At 43.0% G+C, this 15,023-nt stretch overlaps 2 protein-coding genes across 21 annotated transcripts in view; one reads left to right on the top strand and one right to left on the bottom strand.

The window, feature by feature from the left end:
* Positions 1 to 3,952: 3,952 nt before the first annotated feature.
* LOC120825925 (homocysteine-responsive endoplasmic reticulum-resident ubiquitin-like domain member 2 protein) lies at positions 3,953 to 9,518 on the top strand. 2 transcript variants are annotated; one of them, XM_040187773.2, is made up of 9 exons: positions 3,953 to 4,124; positions 4,601 to 4,979; positions 5,770 to 5,847; positions 6,391 to 6,504; positions 6,674 to 6,798; positions 7,244 to 7,357; positions 7,432 to 7,719; positions 7,941 to 8,055; positions 8,542 to 9,518. In XM_040187773.2, the coding sequence occupies exons 2-9, from the start codon at positions 4,833 to 4,835 to the stop codon at positions 8,707 to 8,709; spliced, it is 1,149 nt and encodes a 382-aa protein (XP_040043707.1). In that variant the 5' UTR covers positions 3,953 to 4,124; positions 4,601 to 4,832; the 3' UTR covers positions 8,710 to 9,518. The 2 variants fall into 2 exon arrangements, with proteins under 2 accessions (XP_040043707.1, XP_040043706.1); XM_040187772.2 differs by having other exon boundaries at positions 4,028 to 4,124; positions 5,743 to 5,847.
* A 935-nt stretch (positions 9,519 to 10,453) lies between these two features.
* The window catches only part of LOC120825922 (sodium bicarbonate cotransporter 3), a 35,735-nt gene continuing 31,165 nt past the window's right edge, over positions 10,454 to 15,023 (bottom strand). For 10 of the 19 annotated variants that reach the window (XM_040187760.2, XM_040187764.2, XM_078081369.1 and 7 more), the window contains 4 exons: positions 14,361 to 14,485; positions 13,961 to 14,009; positions 13,189 to 13,262; positions 10,454 to 12,680 (listed from right to left, as the gene is read on the bottom strand). In XM_040187760.2, coding sequence (XP_040043694.1) covers positions 12,599 to 12,680; positions 13,189 to 13,262; positions 13,961 to 14,009; positions 14,361 to 14,485 — 330 coding nt within the window. In that variant the 3' untranslated portion in view covers positions 10,454 to 12,598. Of the gene's footprint in view, positions 12,681 to 13,188; positions 13,306 to 13,960; positions 14,010 to 14,360; positions 14,486 to 15,023 lie in introns of all 19 variants that reach the window. The other 9 variants (XM_040187770.2, XM_040187761.2, XM_078081373.1 and 6 more) reach the window with 4 other exon arrangements.

Raw genomic sequence — 15,023 nt, 5'->3', positions numbered from 1 at the left:
TTCAGGCGGCAGGATATTCTGTTAATAGCCCTAAACTTTGAAGGGGCTTTTTCCGCTTAGCACGGCATAATGGAGGGTTTGAACAGGTTTCACTTGGTCTTTAAACGACAAAACCGGATTAGCAGTTAACGCCTCCTTCTTCCCGAGTCAGTGACTTTCTAGGCTGCAGTGAGTCACTAATTGCAGGCAACCATCGGGAGTTACACCGAGGGGGCAGGAGGGCTTCACAATCTATTCAGCACGATACAAATGGAAGCAGAGACAGAATGGACAAAGCTTGCGCCTTACTCCATGGTGACAAACTACATTTCAAAGGGCAAATGTCAAAACAACAATAAAGCTAAATTTGACAACAAAACAAAAATTACATTCCAGATATCCACAAAGGCTTCGTCAATCCTTCAACAATTTCGAATTGCTTTAAGATGGCGTGCAACAGCTTAGTTTTGTATCAAATCCTGGTTAAGATTGAATTTAGTCCTTTGTCCAGTAAAGGAAATGTAAATCTCAACCACTACATAAACGCCATTCATCAATAAAATGAGCAAATACATTTGAGCCTAAATGATTGGCACTAGAAATGTTGGCAGACACTAGGTGCAGCTCTCTGTGTGCTGCTGTGGTACTCTGGACTAGCAAACCCTTGTGACCTCATCATTTATGACACAGTCAATATAGATCTCTGCAATAGTACATCACCTGACTGAGATATTTGACTTTGAACCGCAGGTAGAAACTTTAAACCAAAGGCCCTGCGTAAGCAAACCTGTTTGATCATTTATGAAATGACGGCTCTGAGATCAGACGGAGGGAGGGAGAACATCTGACGTGTGGAGAAACATCTTGAAACTATTGGCGGAGAGGAGTTGTTATCACAAAGGTGCCTTGACTTTACTCATTTTTCAAAACCTCCTCCAGGGAGTGATGTTTTCACACTGATGACTCACCAAGACGGACGCTAATTATGAACGGAGGGGGCAATCTGCTCAGTTCAACACACAAGAATGTGTGTGTTGAATGTGCTTTGACTATTGATATTCATAGGACAAATGTTACGAAAGCAATTTCATTAAATCATTATTTATGAGACTTATTTCTTGTATTGCTGAGGGATGAAATGATCCCAGCTTGTGTCAATAGAAATCCATTATCTATAGAAATCTCCGTGCCTGCGGATAAAGGGCAGATAGACTCTGTGTGCATGAACATCCGCACTCAACCATCCGCAACCAAGTTTAAGGTCTGCTGTGACCTACGGGGGTCACAGGGGGTCTTATGGGGTACTCTACATAAAGTGGCATCTTTCTCTGCCAGTTGAGGCCACAGGAAGCTCCCTGAGGCTTCTGAGTGCAGCCTGACATTTTAGCAGGATGAGAGAGATGGAAGAACAGGACGACAGAAAGCAGCTGCTGCTCTTTGCCGGATCAAGAAAGAGTCTCCACTCGCTGTGACGGCGAGCCAGCGTCCAAGATCAAAAGATGCTTTGATAATACTTAACACTTAACACTTCATGAAAATGAAAAAATCCAACAAAAAGAAGCTGGCTTTAGGGAATTGTTCCAACCGTCCATTGTGTCAACTACCATAAAAGGGGTGTACATTCCTGGGCAACAAGAAATTGATCAAAATTCCAGAGCTCCGATATAAGAAATGTATTCATTCACCTAAACGTGTTATTTACAGGTGGAACCAATCACAACGCACACTGGTCAAGAGACACAAATTGATGGCCAACAATTTTGTAATTGATTTCTCCTGCGTGTCTTTGGATTCTGAGAGTAAAGCACCTGGAGAACATTTTGGTCAAGAAGTGATCAAATGGGCCAACTCGTATTAAACAGAGCCCCAACCCAGCTCGATAGAATCATTTTGCTGATTTACTGGTGCCATTTGCTGCTTAGATAAGTATAGATGCTTCAAATACACCATTGTGTCTCGTTACAAAATGCGGCAATATCCCCATCGACAAGATACAGCATGAAAATAATAATTAGAAAGGAGTAATAGTGACATCGGGCGGCACGGTGGCGTGGTGGTTAGCACTGTTGCCTCACAGCAAGAAGGTCCTAGGTTCGATTCCGCCCAGTGGCCTTTCTGTGTGGAGTCTGCATGTTCTCCCCGTGTCTGCGTGGGTTCTCTCCGGGTTCTCCGGCTTCCTCCCACAGTCCAAAGACATGCTCTGGGGATCAGGTTGATTGGGGACTTTAAATTGCCCGTAGTTGTGTGAGTGTGAATGGTTGTGTGTCTCTGTGTAGCCCTGCGATTGGCTGGCGACCAATCCAGGATGTACCCTGTCTATCGCCCGAAGTTGGCTGGGATGGACTCCAGCCCCCCCGCGACCCTGTGTGCAGGATAAGCGGTTTGACAATGGATGGATGGATGGAGTTATAGTGACATGTTGATGTGTATGAGTAAATAGTAGCTTGGAAAAGGGAGTTAAATCCAAATTTGACTTTTTTGTGCTCCCGTATAATGAATGATGATGAAACATTGAAGAGAATGTTATTTAGTTTACTTTATACCCTCTATACAAACCCTTTGGCTAATTTTAAATGTTATTGGATTGCCACCTGCACATTGGTCAAATATATATTGTATACATTGCAGGATATTTGAGTATTAAACCACCAAGGAAAATACATTTGAATGTGTGAAAGGTCACAGTCTGTATTTTTATAACCACATGCAATTTGCGTGCTGATCTACCAAACGCATCTATTTTTTGTTATAAATGAAGAGATTTTTCACTGTTCCAATTTTGGCCTTAATTTGTACATTGGTGAGTACGTTATTTGGAGCAATACGCCTGCCATGACATAGTTGCATCACACACTTCTACTTATAGACAGAAACACTGGGGAAATACACTTTGGTTCACAGGAAAAACACAAGGGGCAGACTGAGCCCTTAAGCAGGATAATGTAACCTGGGCCCAGATAAAATAACTACAGATGTATTATGATGCCTGGATAAAAAGAAATCTAATTATTTTAAAAGTACAACAAATTTCACCCCTCCAAAAAAATAAAAAATGCGGAAAACATTACACAATTATATTTTCCAGGCAGGAGGGTTTGCTGCTAATTGATTCAATACACACAGTGCAACAACTCTAGAATTATGCATTAACCAGCATCCGACAAGCAGCAGGCAGACAGAGATACAGTATCTGGAGGGATCGAGCCAGTGGTGTTGCGCTGTGCCACCATCAGATGGCAGTCAAATGGAATCACCTCAACTGCAATAGATCTTAGCCCATCATAGTGACACATTCCACCCCCAATCAATCACCCAATTGTGGTTATTTTCTTGAAGTTACAATAATTACGAGGTTTCTAAGAAGAAATTAGTCAGTGGTAGAATCTTGGTGCTGTTGGATGAAATGCTTTTCCAATATTCGTCCAGGTTTCACGCAACAGTAATTATGATTAGATTTGTTTGTAATGTTAATAGATTTAGACCTAAAAAGAATGAAGGCTACAACAGCCTGGCAATAGACCCCCACGAAGGTTGGTTACATTTTCATTTAGACACGATTTGATTCTTTTTTTGGCTGTAGTTGAGAAAAAAAGAATGGCTGTAGTTCGTGGTTTTGTTCATGATATGATGGATAGAGAAGATATATTCATGTATATATATTTTTCAATTTCTTTAATTGTCGAAAGGTCTATTTATTAAATTAATAACGTATTTTTTTCAAATTACTATCCATAAATCATATATAAATCATATATAGATATATATTCTAATACATCATTATTATATATTGATCATATATACTCAGTATCATTATATAATAATAGTACATAATAAAATATCTCTCTCTCTCTCCCTCTCTCTCTCTCTCTCTCTCTCTCTCTCTATATATATATATATATATATATATATATATATATAGTATATAAGCAATATATATTATTGTTGTGGCGCACGCCATCTGGACCGTCATCACGTCTGTGCTTGTCATTCAAACTTCTACCACTGCGCGGCACTGAAGCGGCGTCATCGTTGAATATTGACGACATGCAGCGAAGTCCAACGAAGAAGACTGACACCCCTTCGGATTCAGTCAGGGCTTGGAGTTAAAACCGGGCTGCATATTTCGCTCACTGGGGGTAAACAAGGTAAGCAAAGAAGTATATGTCTCCCTCTCCCTGATACAACCGTCTTTATAAAACTAGATCGTTGTAATTCGCGTTGCTAAGTGTGCGAGCTAACAACTTTTTTCTGCTTGACTTGACTGACATTAGTAGCAGAAAACCGACTGCGGCTAACGTTAGCTTAGCCTGTCAAATACCCCTAACCAGGGCAACTTATCGGTAGCTGCTGACAGTTGTCATCGTAGCCTCTCTGCGCCGGTCCTCACGTTATAACAGTGTAACGCTAGTTGTCATTAAACGTCGGTCGTGTTGAATGTGTGTCAGACTTCACTACTCGAAGCATCCAGACAATTAACGCCTCTTCATGTGATATTACTGCGGCGACGTACGACATGCTAAATGCTTAATGTTTAATGTTATCACGCGGTCATATGTGGAGGAAATGATGTTATTGCGATCACGCCAACCTCGCGTTTCCCCTCCTGCCCCTCGGGTCCCAGCTGTGTGTCGGCGCCACAACATGACCGGAAGCATCTTGCAGCTCGCAGGTCAGCAGCGTCAGACCGGACAGTAACGTCACAGCTGCGCTCGCATGTCGGGAGACAACTAGAGAAATCCAGGAGGACTGGAGCCAGCGTTCCCCTGACAGGGCGGTCCAGATCCCCCCCCCCCCCCCTCTCTCTCCCTCTCTCTCCATCTTTTTTCTCCACTTGAGACAAATGGTTTTGAGTCATGGATCAAGGTATCGTGGACAGTTCTGTTACCCTTGTCATCAGGGCACCCAACCAGAAGTACAGCGACCACACCATCAACTGTTGCCATAACTGGACTGTGGAGAAACTCAAAGCGCACATCTCCGATGTGTACCCAAGCAAACCAGTGAGTAGTGCCCCCTCTTTTGCCCCGGCCCACTGGGACGATGCGTGATTGACGACGGGCGTGCACCTCCTCGCCGCCCCTCAGTCCTTTTTCTTCATTTGAGTCAGCTGATCGCCGTTGTTGTCTCACCAAAAAGGGCTCAACCTGTGTTGTTGTTGTTTCACCTGTACGGTGTAGTGCGGGCACAGAAACGTAAAGTGAGCAAGAGACGGGTTACATAACGTCAGAAACAAACTGTTACCACGAGTTACTCGCCTGCTGGGTCCCTCCCCTCATGTGATGTGTACGATGTCTGTGGAATTTACCCCCAAGAAGTGGTTGCGTCAGATAAGAAATTACAAATACCTGTTGTTGAAAATCCACTCAGATGGAAGGTGTCAAGGAAATGGGTTTGCCGGTTATTGTAGAATATAGCCGTCGTTGTGTAACAACACACGGGGACAAACGGCTCCCTTAAAACTGCAAACATTGACTTTGGCGTATTTCACAAGGAGGCATCTTGGAGGATTTGAAAAAAGCCGTTTAAACTCCTGAACGGTCGTACAGTGAATGCAGCTTTCAAAGAGGACACACTGACATTGCTGCACTTCCAGGTTAATCCTCTTATTCTTATTGAGGTTACTACTAGTCTTATCCTTCTTACTCACAGTGTCTCCTATTGATGTCGTAATCTACATTTCACAGTTTGCCGTTTTCATGCTCATTGTTGTTGTCAATATTAACTAGAAAAGTTTAAGAAAACCATATTGTATTCCGTGACCAGATTATCCGTACACTTTTGGATTTCCAGAGCTCCAAAGACCAGAGGCTGGTGTATTCTGGGAAGCTGCTTTTGGATCACTTTACCCTAAAAGATGTGCTCAGAAAGGTAAGTTCTCTCTGTGATCAATTTCATATTTATTAGACTGATGCAAGTTTACTGGTGGCAGCAGTCTGCCAAAGCTCCTGTCCTGCTTAAACCAAACAAAGGCCTCCCCCCGTGCACAAAGCAAGGTTTTATAAAGACGTTTTCCTCCGTTCTGACTGTGACCTCTGCCCCATGTGACTGTGAGCCGGCCCTTTCCAGCCAGCATCACTGACCTCATGGTTTACGTCTTTCCTCGACCCTGCAGAAAGGTCGAGGAAAGCCTTCCCAAGAGTGGAGGCAATCCAGTAAAGATAGTACCAAGTATAAGGTTATCAAACTAATGCATTGTCCTACAAAATTGTGATATTTTAATAATAAATCAACTACACATACTCCAATTATGGATATTGGACAGATAACATCTAAACAGCTCTTCTTTTTGACTTGAAACTCAGTCCCTAATGACACCAAATGAAGCACCGTACAGCCATTTAGTTGACAAGTTTTATTTTCCTTGAACATGCGAGGCTGTGGTTTACTAATGAGCCGTGTTTGCTTCTGCAGCAGGACGAGTACCACATGCTCCATCTGGTGTGCGCCGCCCGAACCCCTCCCACCTCCCCGAAGCCCCTCCGCAGCCACAGCAACAAGCCCCAGGAGGGCTCGGCCGGTCCCCCGGTGGGTCACCCGCGTGCTCCTCGCACCTTTCCGTTAATTTCATCATCAGCGCATTTCTTTCATCATCCAGCTCACTGCTGTGATCTACACCTCCTTGAGGATTAACAAAAATGTCTGGCCTTTCTTTTAAGATGAGGCATAAACTTGGGGCTCGTTTTTCTGGTTTCAGCCCCTTCTGAATCCTGCCGGTCCGACCACTGGTCAACACGGCCCTCCAGCAGAGAGCAGTGATGGACTCCGACAGCGAACCGGACCCTTCCCGTACCACCAGATGTATCCACAATTTATGCAAAGGTGAGCTCACTGCAGGAAATGAAGACTTTTAGGGAAGACTGAACCGTTTACAGGGATATTTTGACGAGCGTTGCCGCTCTCTCCGAGAAAAGTCCTGGAATGTCTGAATTATGTCATAAAGAAGATTAATATCCAATACACGTCTACGGAATTATGTAGCAAATTGTACCGTGTCACATGTTAGCAAAGAGCTGCAGTAACACAGAGCAGCTATTGTTTTGAAATATAATTACTTTAGGTTATTTTCCAGTGCAAAGTTGTTTCTTCTGTACGTTTCAGCCGTTTGGGTTCAGGTTAAGTTACAATTAGGCTTGTTTCTTGTCTGTATAATTAACTTGGCTGTTAGTTGATGCAATAGCCGTTAATATATCATCAATCTAATGTTTCTACAATAAAAGATAAAGGTCAGGTGTAACAAGTGAAATGTTTTTGTCTCAATTTCCAGCTGGGATCAGTACTCCTCGCCATCAATTCCTCCCACTAACATGCCCACTCATGTCAACCCCATGACGCTGATGTGGTGGCAGCAGTTGTACGCCCGCCAGTACTACATGCACTAGTAGGTCTCTTTAGGTTTCGGAGTGTTTACGGACCCCCTGTTCAACCAAAAGTAACCCCCCCTCCTCTCTCTAGTCAGTTACTGGCTGCCTCCTCTCAACATCTCAGGCCGGACCAGCCCGCCGCTCACTCCAACCAGCCCGACCCTCTGAGCCAGCGGCCTCAGGCAGATCGCCGCGGCAACCCCGAAGTCCAGATGAACGCCCAGGGCGGCGAGATCATGAACGAGGAGGAGCAGCACCGGGATTGGCTGGACTGGGTGTACACGTTCTCACGTGCTGGGGTCCTACTCAGCATAGTGTACTTCTACTCCTCCTTCAGCCGCTTCGTCATGGTGATGATGGCCATGGTAGTGCTTTACCTGTGAGTGTCCCTTAGTGATGCGCTGATTACGTTGTATGTGGTCACGCCGTCCACCTCCCATAAATGACTCCTGACTTAATTCATAATTGACGGTACGTCATAATTATCACAGACCTCCCATTCGGCGCAAAGTTATAATTCACGACAAATGGATCAGACACCGACTGTTATTGACGGGAGGTAAAACGTTTGTAATGTCAGTTGTCTTTTTCCGTCTGCAGGCATCAGACCGGCTGGTTTCCCTTCAACCTGGAGAATGAGCTGCAGCTTCCGGGAGACCGAGACCATCAGGACGACTTGGAGGGAGAGCTGCAGAACCAGGACCTGCAGGAAATGGTGGCTGCCTCTTGTCTGTAGAAGGAAAATTTGATCTATAGATTATACGTGCAGTGCAAGTCGGTCACTATTATGCCAGCTTCCAGATATTCACAAGATTTTACAAAAAAAGTTGAAATTTGCAAGATGAAGTACTTTCATCATGGAATGTGATGGTCATTGACTCCTTTGCAGTAGTTTTATTTGTGTGTGTGTATATATATATATATATATATATATATATATATATATATATATATATATATATATATATATATATATATATATATATATATATATATATATATATATATATATATATATATATATATATATATATATATATATATATATATTAGTCTGGATTGGATAGACATTGAGAGTAGCTTAGTATTATTTATATCATTTTACAGAGAAGCATGTTTAAAATAGTGCAGCATAAGTCAGTGTTAAACCTGCCGCAGCTCGCCTGATGCTTTGCTCATAAGTCGTTTTCTTGCCCTGCAGGAAGGAGTGATGGACGACGGCTCGGACGACGATGGGGAAAGCGGGGAGGAAGGAGCGGAGGATCCTAACAGCGCCCCCAACGCGGGCTTCCTGTCCTCCACGTGGTCGTTCATCATAACTTTCTTCATGTCTCTCATCCCGGAGGGGCCGCCAAACGCTGCTAACTGAACCACGAGCCGCTTCGGCTCTCCACAAGGGCACTTTCTTACTGCGAGGGGAGGCCGAGCATCCTGCCTGCTTAGGAAACCAGTTTATGTTCAGTACAATGTTATAGTTCCCCGATAGTACTTTATTACATATCCAAGACTTTGAGCCAAAACATAAATGACTGATTTGACGTGAACGGAGGAAAAACGGTCAGAACATTTTGAACTTTCAAATGATCTTAACTTCTGTACAGGTTTGCTAGTGATGCCTTGTAAACATAGTTCCAATGCCAGTAGTCTCTGTAAATGCATTGTTTGTGCATTAATAAAATAGGGACAACAGGCACATTTATGAAGATAAACATTGTTTTTCCTTTGTGTGAAGGTGAAATATTTTTTTTAATGGTGGTTATATCCAAATAAGATATTTTCGTTTAGAAAAAGGGCCACTTTAGTCCAAAAGCAAAACTCCTGAGAAGTGACAAGAGTCCTGTAGCGCCTGTGATGGATAACATGAGTGACGAAGTTCATAAAAATGTGTACTGACTCGCTTGCACTCAGCTACAGAAAGACCGAAGCAGATATTTACTTAACCGTTAACCTATAGCTCCGCTGTGAGAAGCTGTGGCAGCACGGGGGTTATCGTTTTAAGCTTCCTACTCTACAAGGTGTGCGTAACCAAGCACAGGTGTATTTAATGACATGATAGCTGCGGTGTCCTTCGGGGAAGCCGAATAGCTCGACAGACGATCGTAATGTAATTTCCCTGCTGTGTTTTTCTGACTGTTAAATGTCTGCTGTGAATAAAAGGTCCATCAGCTCGCTCTAATTGTTGTTGTTCGCTAAGACAGTGAAGGAGATGTCGAACGCGGTCCGTGGCCTTCACGCCAACACAGGCCTGAGAGGTCCAATTAGTCAAATCCCCCATCACCGGTCGTAACCACGGTAACACACACAGCTGTGGGATGTCCAGAGTGGTGGATTGAGATATCGCCACAGAATTACATTACCTTTGCTTTTGTTTTGCTAGAAATATATATTTTTTTACATTTGACCGGCTGCCAATTAAAAAAAGTCCAACCTGAGGTGCGAGACAGATCTCTGTTGCCATCTTTAGTCTTAATGATGAAAACGTTACCAGTGGGACATTCAAGAACCTCCCTATGAAAGGCATTTTTCATGTAGACTGCTTCGGAGTGGGTATTTAAGAACTGTAACTACGTGTTATTTGTGGGACATTTTAGTTGAAAAATAAATTTAATTAGTCCTCAACCAATGCAACTTCAAAAATAGCTTTTCTGTATATGCAGTTTTTACTCATTTGCAAACATCTTTTACTTAATCATGCACAATACTACCTTTGAGACAGATATGATTCTGTGTTGAACACACCCAGCTTAATTCAACTATTGTCATATTGTCAGTGTATTTAGGCATGTTTAAGCATTAGTTTGTGTATCTATGTGGAGCACAGCGTGTATTGTGTGAAGCAACAGCATGAAGCCTGAGACAAAGTTTCCTTTAGGACAATAGAGTACATCTTCTATAGCTACATTAGACTAAACAATGAAACATCTGCCTGAGGAATGGGTCCTGCCATAGTTCTGATTTACAGTACGTTATACCTGTAATGTACAGGTATAAAGTACTTCTAGACAGATATGCGTTTTCACCCAGTGTGATGGGAGTCTAGTCTGAAAGACAGACCCAGGATTGAAGTGCGCACATCAACACTTGAGGAAAAAAAGAATCACTTAACAAAAACACAACGTTTCCATGTATTTATTTTATTGCTTTGCGCCGGTCAGTCAGGACAGAGGATGCATCATTCAATCTCACAACAGGATACCAGGTGGTTTGCTGATGTTGTGCATCTGTACAAATGCATTTTTACAAAGTGATGATTGAGTGTAAAATCTCCACATCTATGCCGTTGACGTAGATGATTCACCTCTGAGTTTATTGTTCAATGTTGAAACCAAGGTCGTGTGAAAATAGGTTATTCTTATCAAAATAAACATTGGTAAATGTGTGGATTCTACCGATCGACAGCTCACATTTTTTATATCAGTGTGTAAGAATAACTTGCGCAATACTTGTGACTGAATTTAAATTGAAGCTTATTTTGGAAAATAAAGAGGTTTTGGTCAAATTTCACCGACTTTGACGATAGAAAAGAAAGTGTGCCATTCACTGACCGTTCCAAGAATAAAAGAAAAAAAAAGTACCTCAATATCGTTTTAAATAGATATGAAATGTGATTAAACGCTAGAGCAGCGCCAGGGCAACAAAGACACAGAAACAGTATCAGCAGTAACATTTGCAAATAGAAGATACATCGAGTTACATCGTTTGAGTCGGTGGCTCTGGCTACCACTTTCACACGGATGTGGAGCAACTCGGCGACAGACTCACTGCTGGAGATGAATACGGCCCGTCTTTGGCATGTGGGTGCCATCAGGTCTGTGCCGGTACAGCTGTTCTAAACACAAACAATCAGTGCGAGACTTAACACACGAAGCGTTTCGACAAGGCACGTAGCTTTTGTCCGTTTAGAAGCTGTAGCTGCACACAGAGCTGCTGAAAACGCACAAAAAACTATTGCACCAATCATTCTTTGCCTGAATATTAGCCAGGTTTGTGAGTCCATACGTTGCACAGTATGGAATAGTTATTGCTAAAACAGAACTCCACTTAGCAAAATAAGCTAAACTTCTTAGAATATAGTTTTGTCTTACACTTACTATAGAAATATCTTGCATAAAATGATCTGCAACAATAAACAGTTATCTGAACGCCACGCACACATACAATCTATTACCAACAGTAATACAGACAGTATAAAAATCGGTGCATCTAACTGGGTTGCAAATACTTTTATGACTTACAGCATTTCTTAAAATAGCTGTGATACCAACGATGAAAGGAATACAGCGGACAGTTAATTCTCACTGCCGGGTGACAAAAAAAATAATATATATATATATCAAGTGTCCACAGTCAGAAATCATTCAAGATTCTTAAGTGGTTTAACTGACATTTGAACAACAGCTCTAAAGATAATTAACGCAGATATTAACACGCTAAGATCCATTTTTTGGTAAGAAACTATACTGGCAAAGTGCTTACTGTACAGTACAGACTTCATATGGCCTCTGAAGTAGGTTTCCTGTAATGTAAAATTAAAACAGTATTCATACATAAATACACAACATTTCTATACCATTACATACAATAACAGTGAGGTTTACAGTGAAAACAACCGATTGACTTATGAGCAGCAACATCAATACTGAGTGTTCCCCGGCGGACAGGAGAGAAGATTCACCAGCCGTTTCTACAAAGATGTGTGGTAGTATCTATGTGAGCGTACCTCTGTTTTGGTTTGTTGGTTTACTGACAGTACCTGAATGGCTTTCATCAAGCGAGTTGTGAAGCTGGTGGACTTGGGCGTCTTAATCCAACATAAAATACACGGAAACAAAACCGCACGGGGCAACTCGTGGTGGATGAGCTACAAACCCCCCCCAAAATGTACAGTATGGTAATCAGCTAAAACGACAATAAATGAAAATATACAGTGGGATAAAAGTAAAACCAGCCCAAAATCCTCACCACCGTTCCTTTGGCATCTGTGGTTTCAACACGTGACAAATTGCTAGTTTGAGAGACATTCGCTGAACAGTGAGGGCCGGCGGGGAGGTTAACAGCCGGGTTCTTTCGTTCCTGCAAGCTGTGCGCTCTGCGGCACGCTAACGAGACCTCGGGTGGAGCGGCACTCGCCCGCCGCCCTGGAGGCGGGACCGCTGCAGGCAGGCTGTGCCCCTGTTGGCCGCTGAGATGGTGCTCGTCGGCGGGGGTAACGCGTCGTGTTGGGGAGGTGTCAATACGGGGAGGAAGGCCTACGTTCATCACAGGAAGGTCTCGGTAGGGGAGCTCCTTCCTGGTGTCTCGGGGCTGACGTCGACTCTAACGCAGGCAATCTTCTCCTGGCTGTTGTGAGAGGGGAAGAACACACAATAGATGAGCGTGTGCTAATCCATGCTGCTGCTGCTGAGGGGGAGAGAAAGCGGAAATGTGGGCTGTGTAATAATGCCCATTTAGCAATGCTGAGAACCACCTACAGCACACTTGGGGTGGTGGGGGTTATGGGAGGGCTGTGTTCTTGATGGGGACAATTCTGCATTTAATTTGTGGGGGACTTAGAGATTTCCTCACGATGTGAAAAAGTTAACGGCTTTAAAAACACAGGAAGACAGAAGGAACCGTCATCTATGTTTTGCATGGAGGTGTTCTATCCGGCTCTAAATAGTAAACTTACATAGTACCTGATCCAGGTAGCAGTAAGTCTCCGTTTATTTCACTACAATGGGGAAATAATCTGTCAGAGTCCTAAAACTCAGCAGCCCCAAACCAACCACATTGTTTTTGTCAACATTACAATGTCATATCAAAAGTACTGCAGTTGGGGGGGGGGGGGGGCGGCTCTGGGCATAGCTACCTTTCACTACGCTTCACAGGTTGGAGGCATGACTCTGCACTTGAGTTCACTGCTTTCAACTCTTCTGTTTTCTCCTTTTCATCAGAGATATTTACAACCAGGGGGTCAGTATCAGAACTACATGCAAAAAAAGCAAACACACACACACACACACACACAAGAAGACAGGCATGTAGACGTCAAATGTGCAAGAGTGGTTTAGTGCAGGACAGTTCAAACAAGCATGCATAGAAATCAGAGGTTAAAATAAATGAAAAGAAGAACATACTCTGTGTGGCGGAACACACACACACACACACACACACACACACACACACACACACACACACACACACACACACACACACACACACACACACACACACACACACACACACACACACACACACACACACACACACACACACACACACACACACACACACACACACACACACACACGTTTAGGGGATCAACAGGTGTAGGCCTTTTGCATTGGAGGCAGACATGATTTGCCATGAGTTGATAATGTACAGATAGTTAGTGAGACAAGGACACAATTATCTCAAGACATTTGAGCACAGACCATTCTACACTGAGCATAAAACTAGAACACAGAAACACGCAAAGCAAGTGTGGTTTAATAAAGCCATTGTTTCAGTTTTGTTTTTCTTTAAATAGTGAGGACTGACAGTTGTGGCCATGCGCTAACTGTCTGGGGATCAGTGAGGAGGGTTAGAACACATCCATGTGGGTCAGATGTTTTCCATCAGACACACTACTACCCTGCTACCTCGTCTTCCATTGGGAGGCTGTGGGTCACTAGTCCTATTCTGTATGATCTGTTCAAGATGGACATAATTACACACAGCTGACTACTAGTGTCCAAACTGCCTGTGTACATAACAACATGATGCATCAGAAAATGTGCTCACAGCTAACGTTTATGTACTATGAGCTTCGTAAAGTTAAGTTTCTGGACAGGTTTTCAGCCATAAACAGCTACTTTTGACAAAAAAGCATTTTAAGACATCATAAAAAAAGTGTTTTGTGGTCACATTAGGGTCAGAACATAAAGATCACCATCCCTGTAGGATTCAAAATAGAATACCCTTGATGCATTTTAAATAAAATGCTGCTTTTCATCTCACAGCTGGGCATCAAAGTGTGCTTAATGCTGTCGCACCACTTACCTCCCCGACAGTGCTTTCACGGGGATGTTGAGAAGGTTCGCGCCTTCAAAGCTGACCTTCAGTTCCCTCGCATCTTCTTTGTACAGTCTGGACTCTTCTTCCGGAGTGAAAACCGCACTGGAACCCTAAATCACAAAAGAGAAGTGACTTAAGTGAGAGAGGCCCAATACAGATACGGTACAAAGTCACCACTGCCATATTCATATCTTCTTAAACGTGACAATTTGAATAGCCAATTCTGAAGGTTGAGTATTACGAGAACTCACACGTCTCCCATGTGCACAACATGGAGTTGTGCACATGGGAGACTCATAGTAGCCAACTTTAGGATACTTTAAAATGTTCCATCTACCTCAAATAGCAATGCCTGCACAACTTCTGTATTTGTAGGGTATCCAGATTGCTGATATCTCAAGGTTATTTTAACTCTGACCATTTCCAAATCTGCTAATGAAGATCCAGTAGCTACGGGATTAACGTCCTTTAATGAGTCAAAACCCAACGATTGAATGGAAACTTTTTTGCACAAACATGCGTGTGTCTGTATGGAGTACGGTCAAAGATTCCCAGACTGAAGGACATCTTAGTGACTTGTGAAGATAGCGTTTCGGTTTACTGTAGCTGAGGAAGCAAACCAGGATTTGAATGTCTTTTGTAATAAAT

Source organism: Gasterosteus aculeatus, chromosome 10 (assembly GCF_964276395.1).
Source record: "Gasterosteus aculeatus chromosome 10, fGasAcu3.hap1.1, whole genome shotgun sequence".
Taxonomy (NCBI): Eukaryota; Metazoa; Chordata; class Actinopteri; order Perciformes; family Gasterosteidae; genus Gasterosteus; species Gasterosteus aculeatus.
The sequence above is the reverse complement of the archived record's forward strand: the minus strand, read 5'-3'. Positions and strand labels throughout refer to the sequence as shown.

Bases quoted from the DNA above. Each gene is read 5' to 3' on its own strand.
- LOC120825925 (XM_040187772.2), top strand. From the start codon at position 4,833: ATGGATCAAGGTATCGTGGACAGTTCTGTTACCCTTGTCATCAGGGCA. The intron at 4,980-5,742 runs GTGAGTAGTGCC...TTCCGTGACCAG, and splicing joins ATGTGTACCCAAGCAAACCA to ATTATCCGTACACTTTTGGA. The intron at 5,848-6,390 runs GTAAGTTCTCTC...TTGCTTCTGCAG, and splicing joins TAAAAGATGTGCTCAGAAAG to CAGGACGAGTACCACATGCT.